This window comes from Engystomops pustulosus, chromosome 1, assembly GCF_040894005.1.
Source record: "Engystomops pustulosus chromosome 1, aEngPut4.maternal, whole genome shotgun sequence".
In the NCBI taxonomy this organism is placed as follows: domain Eukaryota; kingdom Metazoa; phylum Chordata; class Amphibia; order Anura; family Leptodactylidae; genus Engystomops; species Engystomops pustulosus.
This window is the reverse complement of record NC_092411.1, coordinates 66,027,422-66,044,773: the sequence shown is the minus strand read 5'-3', so window position 1 is coordinate 66,044,773 and position 17,352 is coordinate 66,027,422. Positions and strand designations below refer to the sequence as shown.

At 41.6% G+C, this 17,352-nt stretch overlaps 1 protein-coding gene across 1 annotated transcript in view; it reads left to right on the top strand.

Moving 5' to 3' along the window:
* The window catches only part of WSCD2 (WSC domain containing 2), a 212,850-nt gene that overhangs the window by 62,792 nt on the left and 132,706 nt on the right, over positions 1–17,352 (top strand). The window contains exon 2 of the mRNA XM_072142674.1: positions 15,973–16,929. Within this exon, the coding sequence (XP_071998775.1) occupies positions 16,548–16,929 (382 nt within the window). The 5' untranslated portion in view covers positions 15,973–16,547. The remainder of the gene's footprint in view (positions 1–15,972; positions 16,930–17,352) is intronic.

The following is a 17,352-nucleotide window of genomic DNA, read 5'->3' as shown; positions in this document are numbered from 1 at the left end:
TTTTTGTGTATTGGAAGGCCACACACATTTTCCCAAACATTGTTATCAAACTCTTTACTCATCTATTCTTAGAAAGCAGTACATGAGATGCCAACTCTCCCTTCAGTGTAGCAGGGGTTTGGACAGAATTACAGGACCTTAATAAACAAAAATATTTTTGCAATCAAGATGCAAGTTAGAGGCTCTAACTTTGGAAGTGGCATGCAAGAGTTAAACGGCACAGTAGGTGATATAATAAATTTAACAGCAGCTTTAACAATTATCAGGCAAAAAAACTTTATGTACCATGAATTTGCCAGTGAGAATTGGAAACAAAATGTGTATTACATCCAGAGCGCAATCTTATTTTCATGCATACTTTCCAGATAAATGTATGAAAACGCTTGTTAATGTTAGTTCCAAAGGGCTAAGCTGCTGAAAATCATTCTACTCCACTTGTCCTGGTGTAGCACTTCAGAGCTGCCATGAGAACAGTAATGAATGCAAAATTAACTCTGTACCATTTCTTTCAATAAAAGCTGAAAAAAAATAAAGAAGCATAACCACCATTAGTTTAATGGCTTTTGATCTTACACCAGTCTTGGATGAAGTGAGGAGTACTACAGGAGCATATGGTGCAAATTATAAGCAAATTCTTTCCTTCCAATGCCTATTATAACCTTACTGCCAGCACCCCAGCCATTGTGAAGGTACAGAACATCCAGGCATTTAGTGCATTCAATAAAGTGTAAGAAAAACGTTTTGTTTTCTCCAAAAAATAATATGACTCCTATCCACAGGTTGTGTGCAGTATTATAGATCAACCGCATTCATATCAGTGAACCTAAAATGAAATATCAGACACAACCTATGGACACACGTGGTAAAGTGAATGAAAAGAGGGAACCCTGAAAACCTATTTAAAGGTGTCCCGGAAGCCACCCTGTGCAAGTTAATGCAGCCTAATTGTTTTTGAGTATTTTAAGTTTTATTGCCCTCATGTATGTGTGCTAATACAGTATTTAGATTTATGGGTGTGTAAAGGGAATTATGAAAATTGACTATTAAAGGGGTTTTCCCATGAAAGAAAATTCTCAAATTCCAATGCCCTAGTGATGTTAACACAATAAAAATCATGTTTAACCCTTAAATTTACAATTTTACTCAGTTTTATTGCAGTTTTAGGGCCTAACACTCAGTGATGGTCAGTGCAAAATTCCACAGCGTGGGTGGGAACTCTCTAAGCAGACAAATTATGATGCATCTGGTTCTGTGTGCTGACAATGTGGTTACATTACCAGTTTACAGGGTTATATACACTTTCATTTAGCTTCTGAACATTCTGCTTGTATCTGCCACATAGAAAGAGAGATGAGACAGATCAGAGATGAGAGATCCATGAGATGCATATTAAACACAATGACACTCTCCAGCTCTGCCACATGTCAGCTACACACACACTGTTAGATCTGATGTGCCTGCGTCCCCCTTCCTACAAATAAAGAACTTATCTGCCTGTAGCTTGTAGCTAACAATGTGATATAATTTTGTTTGCCAGCAGGAAGTTAGTGAGTGGCAGCTCATTATGGAATGCAGGGGGGAGGGGTTAGAGGCAGAGAGCAGATCAGCTCCACAGCACCAGACTGACCCTAAAGTCAGGAGATCGCAAACCAAGGACTGTTAATAATAGTGAATTAGAGAATGTGCTTTTTTGTTATCCTGAGAACATTTAAGAAACTTCTCTTTGTAGGAATACACCGTTAACCCTTTATGCAAATAATCTGAAAAGAGTCACTGTTTTCCAGAGATGAGTCTTTATTAGAGCTTGGAGGAGGACCATCTTTCCTAAGCCCCTATTTTAGGCTTTATATCAGCTATAACAATGGTTTTGAAGTCATTGCTTTTTTTCACTGCCCTAATGCTAGTTTTATACAACACAGAACCACTATTGTTTTCGTTGAATGACTCCAGAACCTTGAAACTAGCTGCTATAGAGAGGAATATACAGAATGGGCATCTGAGGTGATGGTCCCCTTACAGCCTCCAAACGTGACCCATCTCAGCATTTGCATATGAGTTTGAAGGCGATTAAATAGGTAAGGTTTTTTCACATAAAAGAGGGAATGCTACAAAGGGCATTTCATACCCTTCCTGAAAGGCTGTTAGTTTAGTGGATTGAAAGAAATAAATACAAATCAATGACAAGTCTAAAGAAAAGTTACAATGACATTTAGGTCCAGCTACCTCAAAACTCATCATTAAATTGTCCAGGTAATTGTGTTCAGTAGTTAAATCTAATTCTAAATTTAAATGTTCTTACAATTTAAATGTCAAACATAATTTTACATTCCAGTGGTGGTTTCCTGTTATGTGCCTTGGCATTCTTTACCATTCTTCATATCTGGAGATGTGTTGACATAAAAATAATTGAGGTTTAAAAAAATTCCAAAAGTTAATTTTAGACAGCAATGTGCAAATCCATTAGAAAAAAAATCTTTTGGATAAAAAATGCTTTATTTAGACACGTCAAACGATTAGCAAATTTTGACAAATGGACAAAACTGCTAATTGCATTTTATTTTTGTAAACACGTTTTTATAAAAAAAAAATACTGACTATGAGCTGTCTTTCAGCTACATAACCAAAAGCATTATGTACCCAAAAGGGGAGATTTATTGGACGGACGACTGTGGGACTTTTTTGTGAAAAAATTTCTGAGTTAAAAACAAAAATCCTGCCTTCGGGATGCCACACAAGCATACACCCTATTTATCATTAATAAAAACATACAAATACAAATTAGACTAAGGAACTAGACAACTAGTAAACTAAAAAGAGAAAAGTTAAATCTCCCCCTATGAGATTGTTGGAAATTGTAGAGCATAGCCCTTGGCTATCTTTAGAGCTCCTATAGTTAGTGAATAAGAGTCTGTGCTGTGCTCAGCAATATCTGAGGATCTCATAATATTGAACGGTGAGGCAGGGCGCATGCTCATTCAATTAATGAGAACTAGACCCTTTCTTATGCTGCAGGATAAGAAGCAAAGTAAGCTGCATCCTTGTTATACACAGGCCAGTGAATATGGCATGTCACCACTAGAAGTCCTGCGAGAGCGACAACACTGGAGAACCCAATGCAAAAGAATTTACTTTATTTGTTTCAATCTTTCAGCACCAATAAAAAAAGATAAAATGTCACCTTGAAATATCCCTTTAATAAACTTCAGTATATCTGCAAAAATATGTTGTACCCATAAAATCTCCAGTTTCCATTCATTGTGGGCAGGAAATAATTAGCGGTTAGGTTAAAATCCTTCCTGTTAATTCCCATTTACCATATGAAGCTATGTGAAGCGCTCTCATGATTAAGTCTGTGCTTAACATTTCTGACAAAGCCATTAGACTACGAAGCAAATTATTCTTGTAACATATTAATATATCCTGCGTGTAAGCAGCAACCTGCCTAAAATTGTGAGACGTAACGACTAAACAGTACATGAAAGCGGACTTAATGCATTTCTCCGCCAAACCCCCCTGGGCAGCTCCTTCACCATTTTCTAATAAAGCAGTTTGATGCCGGATGGAAATGTGCATCCGGAGGGCCTTTGTTCATCAAAGAAAAAAAAAGTTTGATGCCTGAAATTCTGTCCTGCAAGCTTTAAGAGTCTTTATTATTCCTTATCACCAGCAGAGTAATATTGTAACATAGTGCTTTTCTTTTGGGAGAACTTCATCTTGACGTGCGGGATAAAAGGAATAGCAAGGCGGTTACTTGCTAGGGAAGAATTATATATCGCAAGAGGGCCTATTAATCAAATGAATGATCATACTATGCTATTCTATGAGCATGACTCATGAAAATGTCTAAACAGACCGCGGCATGATGAATGAGCATACTTTATATACTATAGACAGTGGAGAAACCAGTTGGTAGCAGGCCGCTGGGTAACTAATAATCCCAGCCACACTTTCAATTTCCATAGGCTTTCAATATTAGTATTATTTCTCTTATTATCTGCAATACACAGCCATTTACTTTAAAGGGAACCTGGCACATGAAGACTGGCAGCATCCTGTTATAGAGCAGGTTATTCATATACATGAATATACATAACATCTTTCAATACAGAGAGGGGTTAAAAGTCCTAGGTTCAAGTCCCGGGGTCAACATCTGCAAAGAGTTTGTATGTTCTCTCCGTGTTTGCATAGGTTTCCTCCACGTCCTCCGGTTTCCTCTCACATTCCAAAAACATACTGGTAGGTTGATTAGATTCTGAGCCCCATTGGGACAGGGACTAATTTGGAAAGCTCTGTGTGTGCTATATATAAATAAAGGAATTATTAATTATCATCAGTTATTTCACAATGTTTGTTACGCATCCATTGGTAGGAGGTTGGCTTTCATCAATATGTCCGCCACCTTGACTTCTTAGAATTAAAGGGGTTGCCCAGCCACTCACCTGAAAAATCAAATCAGGAAAATGGGTAACATGTAGAGATGAGCGAACATACTCGTCCGAGCTTGATGCTCGATCGAGCATTAGTGTACTCGTAACTGCTCGTTGCTCGGACGAGTATTTCGCCCGCTCGAGAAAATGGCAGCTCCCGCCGTTTTGCTTTTTGGCGGCCAGAAACAGAGCCAATCACAAGCCAGGAGACTCTGCACTCCACCCAGCATGACGTGGTACCCTTACACGTCGATAGCAGTGGTTGGCTGGCCAGATCAGGTGACCCTGGGATAGACTAGCCGCTGCCCGCGCTGCTCGGATCATTCTCTGTCTGGATGCCGCTAGGGAGAGAGCTGCTGCTGGTCAGGGAAAGCGTTAGGGTGTTCTGTTAGCTTACTGTTAGGCAGGAGTGATTCTACAACAACCCAACAGCCCTTCTTAGGGCTACAATAACGTTATACTTTTTTTTTTTATTTGCTTGTGGCTGGGCTTGCTGGCACTAGTAGTGCAGCTAGTACCATATTGTGAGGAATTAGCAGGGGGACTTGCTACCGTTGTGTTTAGCTCTTAGTGACACACATATCCACCTCAAACACCAAAGTGGGAAAATTTATTAGGGGTTTGATTTCAATTAGGCACAGTCTGCCAGTTTCTTTTTATTTTACGTTTATTTTTTTAATAACTCAGTGTCATCTCATCTTGCATAGTAGTGTGCTTTAATACTTGGCTAGAAAATAGCCATAGGAGAATCCAAACGGCTTACTTACGCCTACAGTAGCGTTATATATATTTGATTTCTGGTTGATCTGCTGGTGGCTGTAGTTGCTGCAGTGCATCTACTAGCCAATTGTGAGCAATTTGGAGTGAGACTTGCGACCACTGTGTTTTGCGCTTAGTGACGCACATATCCATCGCAAAGACCGAAGTGGGAAAATTTATTAGGGCCCGGGGTTGTATTTCAATTAGGCACAGTCTGCCATTTCCTTTTTTATTTTACGTTTATTTTTTTCATAACTCAGCGTCATCTCATCTGGCATAGTAGTGTGCTTTAATACTTGGCTAGAAAATAGCCATAGGAGAATCCAAACGGCTTACTTACGCCTACAGTAGCGTTATATATATTTGATTTCTGGTTGATCTGCTGGTGGCTGTAGTTGCTGCAGTGCATCTACTAGCAAATTGTGAGCAATTTGGAGTGAGACTTGCGACCACTGTGTTTTGCGCTTAGTGACGCACATATCCATCGCAAAGACCGAAGTGGGAAAATTTATTAGGGCCCGGGGTTGTATTTCAATTAGGCACAGTCTGCCATTTCCTTTTTTATTTTACGTTTATTTTTTTCATAACTCAGCGTCATCTTATCTGGCATAGTAGTGTGCTTTAATACTTGGCTAGAAAATAGCCATAGGAGAATCCAAACGGCTTACTTACGCCTACAGTAGCGTTATATATATTTGATTTCTGGTTGATCTGCTGGTGGCTGTAGTTGCTGCAGTGCATCTACTAGCAAATTGTGAGCAATTTGGAGTGAGACTTGCGACCACTGTGTTTTGCGCTTAGTGACGCACATATCCATCGCAAAGACCGAAGTGGGAAAATTTATTAGGGCCCGGGGTTGGATTTCAATTAGGCACAGTCTGCCATTTCCTTTTTTATTTTACGTTTATTTTTTTAATAACTCAGTGTCATCTCATCTGGCATAGCAGTGTGCTTTCATACTTGGCTAGAAAATAGCCATAGCAATAGGATAGCATCGTTTGGTTTTAAAAACTAAAAAACACACAAAAAAAAAAAAAACACAAAAAAAAGTTAAAAAAAAAATTAAAGTTATAACTCTCATTTTCAAAATGTTTAACCCGAGGGCTAGGGGTAGAGGACGAGGGCGGGGACGTGGGCGTCCAACTACTGCAGGGGTCAGAGGCCGTGGCCCTGGGCGGGGTGAGACACCACCTGCTTATGAGGGAGCAGGGGAACGCCGCAGAGCTACACTCCCTAGGTTCATGTCTGAAGTTACTGGGACTCGTGGTAGAGCACTGTTGAGGCCAGAACAGTGCGAACAGGTGATGTCGTGGATTGCCGACAATGCTTCGAGCAATTTGTCCACCAGTCAGTCTTCCACGCAGTCCACCCATGTCACCGAAATCGGCACTCCTCCAGCTCCTGCACCTCAGCCTCCTCCCCCCCAGTCTGCCCCCTCCCGGCAAAATTTGCCATTTGAACCGGCATACTCTGAGGAACTGTTTTCAGGACCCTTCCCACAGTCACAAACCACTTGTCCGGTTGCTGATGAGCAATTTTCCGATGCCCAGGTTTTCCACCAGTCGCAGTCTGTGGGTGATGATGACCTTGTTGACGTACTGGAAGAAGTGTGTAAAGAGGTGTCCGACGATGAGGAGACACGGTTGTCAGACAGTGGGGAAGTTGTTGTCAGGGCAGGAAGTCCGAGGGGGGAGCAGACTGAGGGATCGGAGGATGATGAGGTGACAGACCCAAGCTGGGTTGAGAGGCCGGGTGAACACAGTGCTTCTGAGACGGAGGAGAGTCCTCGACCAGAACAGGTTGGAAGAGGCAGTGGTGGGGCCAGACGGAGAGGCAGGGCCAGAGCTGGTGCATCAGCGCCAAATGTGTCAACTAGTGAAGCTCCCGTGGCGAGGGCTCCTGCGGCGAGGGCTAGATTTTCAGAAGTCTGGAGGTTCTTTAAGGAAACACCGGATGACCGACGGACTGTGGTGTGCCACATTTGCCAAACCAGGATCAGCAGGGGTTCCACCACTAATAGCTTAACTACCACCAGTATGCGCAGGCATATGAATGCTAAACACCCCACTCAGTGGCAACAAGCGCGTTCACCTCCGGCCGTGCACACCACTGCTCCTTCCCCTGTGTCAGCTGATAGTCAGCCCCCTGCCCAGGACCCTGCCACAAAAACCCCATCGTCGCCTCCACGATCCTCCACAGCATCCACCAGCGTTCAGCTCTCCATACCCCAGACGCTGGAGCGGAAACGCAAATATAGTGCAACCCACCCGCACGCCCAAGCCCTTAATGTGCACATCTCCAGATTGCTAAGCCTGGAGATGCTGCCCTATAGGCTAGTAGAGACCGAGGCCTTTCGCAGCCTCATGGCGGCGGCCACCCCTCGGTATTCGGTCCCCAGCCGCCACTACTTTTCCCGATGTGCCGTCCCAGCCCTGCACCAGCACGTGTCAGACAACATAATCCGTGCCCTGACCAACGCCGTTTCTGACAAGGTCCATCTGACCACGGACACGTGGACGAGTGCTGCCGGGCAGGGCCACTATATATCGCTGACGGCACATTGGGTTAACTTGGTGGAGGCTGGGACCGAGTCTGACCCTGCGGCTGGTCATATACTGCCGACGCCGAGGATTGCGGGGCCTACCTCGGTCCAGGTGTTTCAGGCCTACTATGCCTCCTCCTCCTCCCACCCCTCCTCCACCTCCTCCTCCGAACGACCATCCGTGGGCATGGCGCCATCAGTCGGTAGCTCTAGGCACAGCAGCAGTGCCGTCGCTAAGCGACAGCAGGCGGTGCTCAAACTGCTGAGCCTAGGTGATAAAAGGCACACCGCCCAAGAGCTATTACAGGGCATTCCACATCAAACTTGTTAACTTTGTCGCCACCGTGCTGTGTAAGCCACAAAATATACTGGAAAACTTTTTTCATTTACGGATATTATTTCAGCGCTTCTTGCGCAGATGTTTACATTCCCCTCACCCGCCATATCCCAAACTTATAAGAACGCTACTACACTTGATCTTATACAAAAGGTTCTTAGAAGTGCTGTTTGGGGAGTAGCCTAGAGACAGGGGCTTGGATTGGCGAAAGCTCGCCTGGCAGCGGAGCGCCAGCTCCATGCCAAGATCCAACTAACATAGTTTTAACTGCAGCACCTTTAATCTACTACTAGTTCACTGCCTCCATACATGGTCCCCTTATCAAACGAGCTCTGTCAGGCAGAATTTTGGATTGTTTTCATGGCTTCCATGTTAACTTTGTCGCCACCCTGCTGTGTAATCCACAAAATATACTGGCAAACTTTTATCATGTACCGATATTATTTGAGCGCTTCTTGCTCACCTCCTTTGGTTCCTCTCTGCCACCCATTGGTTTGAAGCCTGAGTCCATTTAGGGTATGTTGCCATGACACTCTCTAGCCTGCCGCTGCTGCCGCTGCCGCTGCCTCTGCATGCCGTCCCCTATAGTGTCAGGGTCAATTATTGGATGTTTTAGATGCTATCTAGCCTCATTCGGTCACTCTGTCATGGCCATGCTGTTGCCCATAATTTTGGCATAATGGTGCGAATAAGCAGCCTCAGAGGCATCCATGCATGCTGCCCCTGCTGTTTCCTGTCCATTTCCGTGGTGTTTCCATCCTTTTCTGAGGTTCCCAGGTGTTTGGCCAAGCTTCCCTGTGCAGAGCCTTGGTCCCCTTGAAAAATGCTCGAGTCTACCATTAACTTCAATGGGGCTCGTTACTCGAAACGAGCACTCGAGCATCGGGAAAAGTTCGTCTCGAATAACGAGTACCCGAGCATTTTAGTGCTCGCTCATCTCTAGTAACATGCTAATTGGTGGGGTCCTAGTGGTAGAACCCCTACAGTTCACGAATGAAAGGTCAGATGTTACTCAAATGAACATAGCAGCTGGTCACACATCTGCCTGCAGCGCTATTCATCTCTACAGCACTGATGTGCCATGCTCAGCTATCTCCATCAGTCCCATAGCAGTAGTGTTTCATGCTTTTGAGATACAACAGGGGTACAACAGACCCCCAGTCTCATGATGTAGGGGTCCCACATCAATTCTGTGAAGTCATGAACAATTATTTACAGGGACCTGTCTTATTTACTAGGAGCAGAGATTTTATTTTTTATCGCCCTAGAAAATGTAGTTACATATTTATTTGAATGAATGCTCACTTAAGAATACAAAGAGCTGCCGAAGGTAAAATTTAATCTTTAAAAATACAGGGGCAGATGTATCATTAAGGCAGGATCTTACTTCAGTTTTTAAGAGTAATTTATGATCTCTTTAAATGTCTTTTGCACATCAGATTTATAATAGTGGCTTGATAAATGTGGCATGTGGGGTGTAAATGTCTGCATTGGAATTGTGACTTTTTAGTAACAAAAATTCCACAAAAGTTGTAGATTTGTTGAATTAGTATTAGTATGATTTTTCTAAGCTATGAGGAGACTGGAGAGGATTTGTGCTTAAATGTATGACCCTTTTGAAAAGTTGCATTTAATAAATCTGTCTGTCATTTCTGGTTTCACTTGATAAATCTTGAGACGTTCACGGGCATGAAAAAGTCCCAAAAATAGTTGCAAATGTAGCACGATTTGGCAGATGTGACAATTGTGAGACATTTTCAAGACAAAAAACTAAGGTAACTACAGTAATACAACCCCCGTCGCCAGTGATTTTATAAAACAGCAACATATTAGAGGCTCCACATATTTTTATTACAATGTACACTATGGGGCTCATCTACTTACCAGATCCCTGCGTGATCCCTGAGGTGCCTTGTCTGATGAGGATAAAGTCGCTTCCCCGCTCAGGTCCGCCGGAGTTCACCTTCTTCCTCCCGGTGTATGTAAGTGCTTGGCTTGCAACACAATTTGAATTGTTAAATCCCGCGCGTAGTCCGAATCCGTTGGATCATCCGATGGCCCGCCCCCGATTTGTGTCGCATAAAAGCTAACGCGGTTGCGACACAAAACGATTGTGTGCAACACAATCCCTGATGCGATCCCAAAAAAGTCGGGAAACCTGATGAAAATGCGGCCGCAGGACCCTTGGTAAATAAGCACTATGCTTTTTGCTTGAAATGGCAATCTATCAGTAGAGTGAGCAAGTGAGTGTTTAGTGTATGCTACCATGGCACAATATTTCTTCATGTGTCTTCATGGATGGTTCATGGTACACCTGAATATTAGGAGCTTATTGAAGATGAAATATCCATTTTAGTTTATTACAGCTCACCAAAAATGAAACAAACCAAATTATTTTGTACATGAAACCTCAGCAGTTAAATAGGGTTAAGGGTTATGGAGTTGAACTGTTGCTATTACAGATTCGACATTGGATGACCTTATCTGTGCTATCACTAGAGCTTGAGATAATCAGTGCAGACAAAACACCTTTTAGAGAAAATATAAAAATAGACTGTAGTGGGTAATTGGATTGTCCACATTAAATTGCTTTGTTGTTTGTTGAAGAATACATGGTTAGTATAGGAAATATACCGTATGTAAGAATGAGCAAGTTATTGGATATTCTCATAAATTGTATTATAGTTTGCATAAAGGAAAGGGATTATCATTCTTAGGCTATATTCACATGAACGTATGGGGGACGTATATACGGCCGACGTATATACGGACGATATACGTCCCCCACACACTTCTATGGGCGCACGGCACCCTACGGGAGCGGTACGGTGCCGCACGTGTGTCCTATCTTTACCCGTAATACGGCGCCGTGCGCCATAGGTTGCTATGGAGAGGGGCGGGGGTGAGCTGCGCTCACCTCCTCCTCCTCTCCCCGTACACTGCCGTTGCCCGCTACGGTACGGTACGGGCGGGCAACGGCAGTGTGAATATAGCCTTAGAGTTACACACTTTACTACCCAGTTATTGCTTCATTTTCTGGATGCTATGGAATTATAGTTCATCCTATCTCTATGGCCACATTTTGGGAATTGTAGCCTGTTTGTGGCATATCACAATGTTAAACTAAATTGAATCTTGAGAAATTGGAGCCCTAATCTCAACATGATCTAGGTTTATATGATGAGTGGTGCTAAGCAAACCATAAAGCACATGCCAAACTCTGGCGGTTCGGGCCCCCTGGACCCTCCTCCGAACTCCATGAGACGGCTGGGTCCGACTCAACCTACCTGCCTAATCGCGGGCGTTAACTTTTTAAATGCCCCCAGCAAAGTTGATGGCAGCATTTATCGGCCCTTTGAGTGGCAGTTGGCATTGTTAGTGTCAAAACTGTATCAATTTAAATGACGTAGCATTTAAACAGTCAACACCTACGATCGGTGACAGCATCGATGTGTTACCAGGGGTGTTTTTTGGGTCTGGGTCGGTACCTTGACCTGAACAGAATTTCCAAGTTTGGTTACTCTCATCACTAAGAGTCAGAAAGATTTCAGCAATCCATAGAGTGTTTGGATATGTTTGGAACAACCTCCCTGCTGAACCTGTAAGAGTAACTAAAAAAAATGGATTCTTTTTTTTAAGGGAATGGATGGTCATACCAAATATTGAGTTGCTCTACATTTCTCTTTATATCATTATAAACTTTTGCACAGTACTAAATATATATGTGCATATCAAAAGGATTTGTTTTTTATTAGTTCATTCTCTTTTTGAAGTTCCATAAAATCCAGCTCAGACATACTGCACAGGAATTGTTTAGTGTCCGCGAGGAGATATAAGCCTCAGCACTTTTTAATAGATTGCTGAATGTTGATCATACTGACAGTTAGGATCAGTAGTATAGAAGTAAGTTATTCTTGGGTGTGACATGCTGCTCCCTGGTGCAATGTTCTCAGGATGATCACTTTCCAGTCTAGCTATAGTATTTTTCAGCATGTATTCATGTAGTTTGCTTAAAGTTCATCTACTCTCATATAATGAACATGCAATAACAAATATGAGTCTGGGTGGTCTTAATCCCTATTTGTATTCCTACTACCATTTAATTGTGCTTAATGGGCGTTCAGCCACAGCTTTGAACCTCTATCATGTTAGGAGTGTAACTTTAGAAGAAGCTGTTGAGGTGTTGAGAAATGCTCTGACACAAAGAAGACACCAGAGATATAAATGGCGTACATTAACCTACTGTGTGCTGTACTTTATCTCTCAGCTGTCAGTGGAGTGTGGAACAGAAAACTGATGTGCATGAACTGCTGAAATAAGGAAGAAAGGCAGGGGATAAGGACAGAGGAACAAATTTATTTAATGAAGTATATTACAAAGTTTACTATTCATTTTTGCAGTTTGTTAAAAGTTTACTGATATTTGAAAGAACTATTATCAGGATGTGCTACTATAGGGACTACCTGAGATGGATCCAGGAGAGTTGTTTCTCTTTATATTTTTGCAGTTTATGTTTTAAGAATCTTTTTTTTAATTACTCTGAGACACGGAACAGGGGAGATGGGTGGATGTATGGAATATATATTATTGATAGATATTATTGATACATATGATGTCTTTGTACTGTTTTGGCAATGTAATATAAATTGCAGTAATGCTGTACTGTTAAAGTTATGGGACAAAGCCAATAACAATAAGTTTAAAAAAAAATTAATTTATGCTTCAAGCAAAGAGTTCAACTGTGATCCTATGAGTCACAAAGTGAAAGACACAACATATTCTGCCATATGGTACCTACAAAAGATACGGTATTACTGAAATAGTAACAATACTTTTATAATTTATCTATTTACTATTATCTCTTTTATAGAGCTTGCTATGGGATTACTGTATATACTCGAGTATAAGCCGACCCGAGTATAAGCCAAGGTACTTAATTTTAACACAAAAAAATTGGGAAAACCTACTGACTCGAGTATAAGCCGAGGGTGGGAAATGCATTGCTCACAGCCTCCCAGTATATATCCGGCAAGTCCCCTGTAGTATATAGCCTGCCAACCCTTGTAGTTTATAGCCTGCCAGCCCCCTGTAGTATATAGCCTGCCAGCCTCTGTAGTATACAGCCTGCCAGCCTCTGTAGTATACAGCCTGCCAGCACCTGTACTCACCTTTCCGACGTCCCCTGTAGGTCCTCTTCTGCTTCCGATGCTCTGGTACCGTCTCGGGTCCTTAAGTCCTCTTCGGGTTCTTCCACTCCTCTTCCGCTCCTCTTTGGGACGTTACGCTCCTCTTCTGGTCTTCACGCCCGGTCGGCACACAGAATGACATCAGCCGCTTCCCAACGTCATTGTTTGTGAGCCGCTAGCATCACAAGGGGACCCGAAGAGGAGCAGAACTTCCCAAAGAGGAGTCAAATAGGAGTGGAAGAACCCAAAGAGGGTCTGAAGGACCTGAGGAGGCACCGGAGCAATGGAAGCAGAAGAGGACCTAAGGGGATGTCGGAAAGGTGAGTACAGTGTTAATTTTTTTTTATATACTCGAGTATAAGCAGTATAAGTACTACACTGCCTCTTGTATTTTAGTGGATATCACCTGAAATATGCCTGCAAGGAAACATTGTGGCACACATCAGTTTTGATATTTATATTATTAATTCATTTATAAAAGCCCCTGCACCACTTTTCTGTCTTACTTTTTACATTCTTTTCAGTGCAAACTGCTTGTACATGTATTTAACCAGTTCACGACCGCCAACCGTGTATTCATGGTGCTTCGGGTCCCAGTACATGGAGAGGGCTCACGGGCTGAGCCCTCTCCATAGCTGGTAAGTCTTTGCTTCATATTGCAGCAAAGACTTACCGGTAACACCTGTGATCAGCGAGCAGCGCCGCCATCTTGCCGAGGATCGTCGCTCCCCGTGATGTCATCGGGGAGCGGCGATCCGTCGCCATGACAGCCTCGGGTCTTCCTAAGACCCGAGGCTGTCTTGTTTTAATCCTTTCATTACAATGTACACTATGTGCAGTTTGCCTGTGTATAGTACAGAATGTGCCAGATTCAGGATTTCTCGCGCCTGTTCTTCATGAATCTGGCACCCCCTGCACCGACCCAACAGAGTGCACCTTTAACATGGGGCATGCAACACATTTCTGTCTGTATGTTAAATCTGGTGCAAGGTCTGACTGTGCACCGGAACTCCACCTTCAGTGCAGAATTTTGTGTCACATTGGGTATAGTGCAACTTGCGCCACAAGTGCTTCTCAGCAACTTCTTTAATACATGTGCATGCAGTTTACATTAGAAAGAACGTACAAAGTCCGACAGAAAACTGGTGCATGGCCCTTAGTAAATGTGCTCCAATATAAATAGCATCTTACCCAGCCACCCTTAATTCATACCTTCTGTTTTGCCCAAACCAATTCTCTGCTGAAAAAAAGCATTTACAAAGAGAAAAGTCACTAATTAAAGATGAGCCAAGATGTGCGACTGTCCTATAAAATGTAATTGAAAATCAAAGGGAATCTGTGGAATTACTGCTGAGCATGCAATTATCAATGTTAATGGCTCAGTGAAAATCAATTATAGATAAATACAATGTATAGTCATAAAACAGTTCTGAATTATCACCCTTTCCCCTTCATTATAGTTGAGAACCTTTGCTTTCAGGCTTTTAATATAAAACATTTTTACCCTTGTATTTATGTAGACTTTGTGCTTCTTTGTCTTTAGAAAATTGGGATTAAAAAAGCAGACGATTTGATTGGACCAGTCATAACAGCAATTATAGATAAAATTAATTATAGTAACCCTCATAAGATATGTCATTAAAACAATGAGACAACATTATGTAAAAAATGTTAGATAAGTATTATTTTTCAATTGTACATATGAAGAAGGAACACGGAAAATCATACTTGTTTTTTAGATACAAAAAAACCCAGATTAAATTAGTGAAATGTGCACTTTCTTTAAGACACATAGATCCCATGAAGTTTTCTAAATGAATGTTGTACCTGTTCTACTAGTAGTTTATTCACTATGATATATTTGTCCTAGAAGTCCCATAGAAGTGGCGTGTCAAGTTTGGGCACCAACACTCCCAATGATGCATAATGGTGATCTTGAATGATCTTTTAAACAGCCACTGGACAGTTTGATAAATTTGTAAAAGTTTGGTTGTTCGGGGTTAAATCCAACCTAACTTTTGGAACTTTGGGGTAAATTATTAATCCACTTTGGCAGATTTTTGACAACATTCACGTCAATAAACTAAAATGCCCTTTATCAAGGCTTTTAGACAAATTTAGAAAATGTTTCCAATTAGTCCGATTTAGGGGGTGTGGCTTATGGAAAGGGGAGTACGGTATTATCCGGAAAAGGTTGAGTGGCAACGCATAAAATAGTTCCTGTGCCAAAAATAAACTCACACTAAATCAACTAAAAAAAACGTCTAAAGTAAGACAGTTGTACCATGTGTCAAAGTTATCATCAAAGTGATGAATCCTAAAAACACCCATATTAGTAATTCTGTCAATTATTTCAGCTAAATGGACTACAATGAACCAGTATTAAAACCAGTGAATGAAAAATAGTACTGATTTGTTACCCATAACATGACCCATATAGATATAGATATATAGATATAGATATGTTTATTTAGCTATATATATATAATATATATATATGTCATATAGATAACTAGATAGATATTATAGTCCTGAACAAGACACATCAATTGAGAACACAAGGAACTATAATCTGTATTTTTTTTTTCTTGTATACTTGTTATTAGGTTGGGTTAGATCTCAATCTTTTGTATATTAAAAGAAATATAGTCTTTTTTGTGTTTGTTTTTAAAATTGAAACGTCCCAAATAGCTAATGAGGTTGTTTCCGTTTGACTTGTAGGTGCAGCATTTTCATCTTGGACCAAAGTGAATGACGGTTTATTTAACAAAAGGTTCCTCTGAGTGTTTTGTATCCAGGGACCTTTCGTCTTTACAGAAAAAAAGAGTGGTGTCATTTCCATTAAAGCGATGCTTCCAAGAATCCGTGCTCAGGAACTGAAAGCAGAAAGAATGAGAGAGAGCTGTGTCAGCTGATCGGCTTTCAAACCACCTTCATACTCTCAATTTTCTTAAAATGATCTGTCCATCAATGGCCTCTCTAGGGTCCCGGTTTGGAACCTTTATTGGCAAGGAGTAGACTGAGCAGAAATGGAATACACAGCACAGTCACTTGAAAAGAAATCTATTCTTATTTTTCCATCACGCTGCTTTTTCGTGCAAGGAAATGTTTCCACCTCCGGATAATTTTGAAATTGCAATGTATTTTCTTAACCAGCCTTCTTCTGCTTAAATATTCCGTTTGTGTCTGTATTAGAAGATGTTGCAAATGGAATGTGGCAGAAATGGAAGTAGAAGATTGTGATTAATTAAACTAGTAAAAAGGCTTTTAAAATAAACTCAGATAATGTACAAGATATGGCCAAGATAATTGCAAAATTTCAAAGGTATTTTCGACGGAAGCCTGTTCGCTTTTTCACATTTATAGTCTTATATTTAACGGCTGGAAGTGTTGTATTTTTACATGCAAGTTTTGAAGGTGAACATATAGTTTCAGACAGTGACAAAACCTTGGTGGATGGCACCAGCGATCGAGGAGACCTTCAGGAACCTGGAGCAGCCCAGTTAAGTAGGGTGTTTAAGGAAGCCCCAGAGTCACCAAGCACACCGCGGAGGTATGGACCATGGTTCAAAACGTCAGGCAAAGAGTCTTTGGAGAGGAGTAAGCAAGGAGAATTTGGAGGCACATGGAACAGAGCTCTTAAAGGGAGAGCTATGAGAGAACAAGAAGAAGGAAGAGGTAAGATAATGTTTAGATATGTGTTAATAATTTTCCCTCATTTACAATACACCTTTATAAAACCTTTACAATATCTCTCCCTTCATTTACCCAAAAAAAAACATTTTTACATATTAACCCTGTAAATGACCCTTAATGCTTCCAAACACATTGCAGTTAAGTTAAAGGTGTAAGTGGGACTGACAGACTAATAAGATACGTATCCCTCCCTGACACATGATGTTAGGGGAAAGAAGGATTGGGAATGTTATAATCCTAATGACCAATCTCACACTATCTGTGAGATGTGTTCGGCAGTAATGTGCTCCTCTCTTCCCATGTAGAATAATGTAGGTTCAGCCATATTAGGATAGCATGTGTGTGTTGGCAGAAATAGCCATTAGCTGATTGTGCATTTCCCCATAGCTAGTATAGGTGTATACA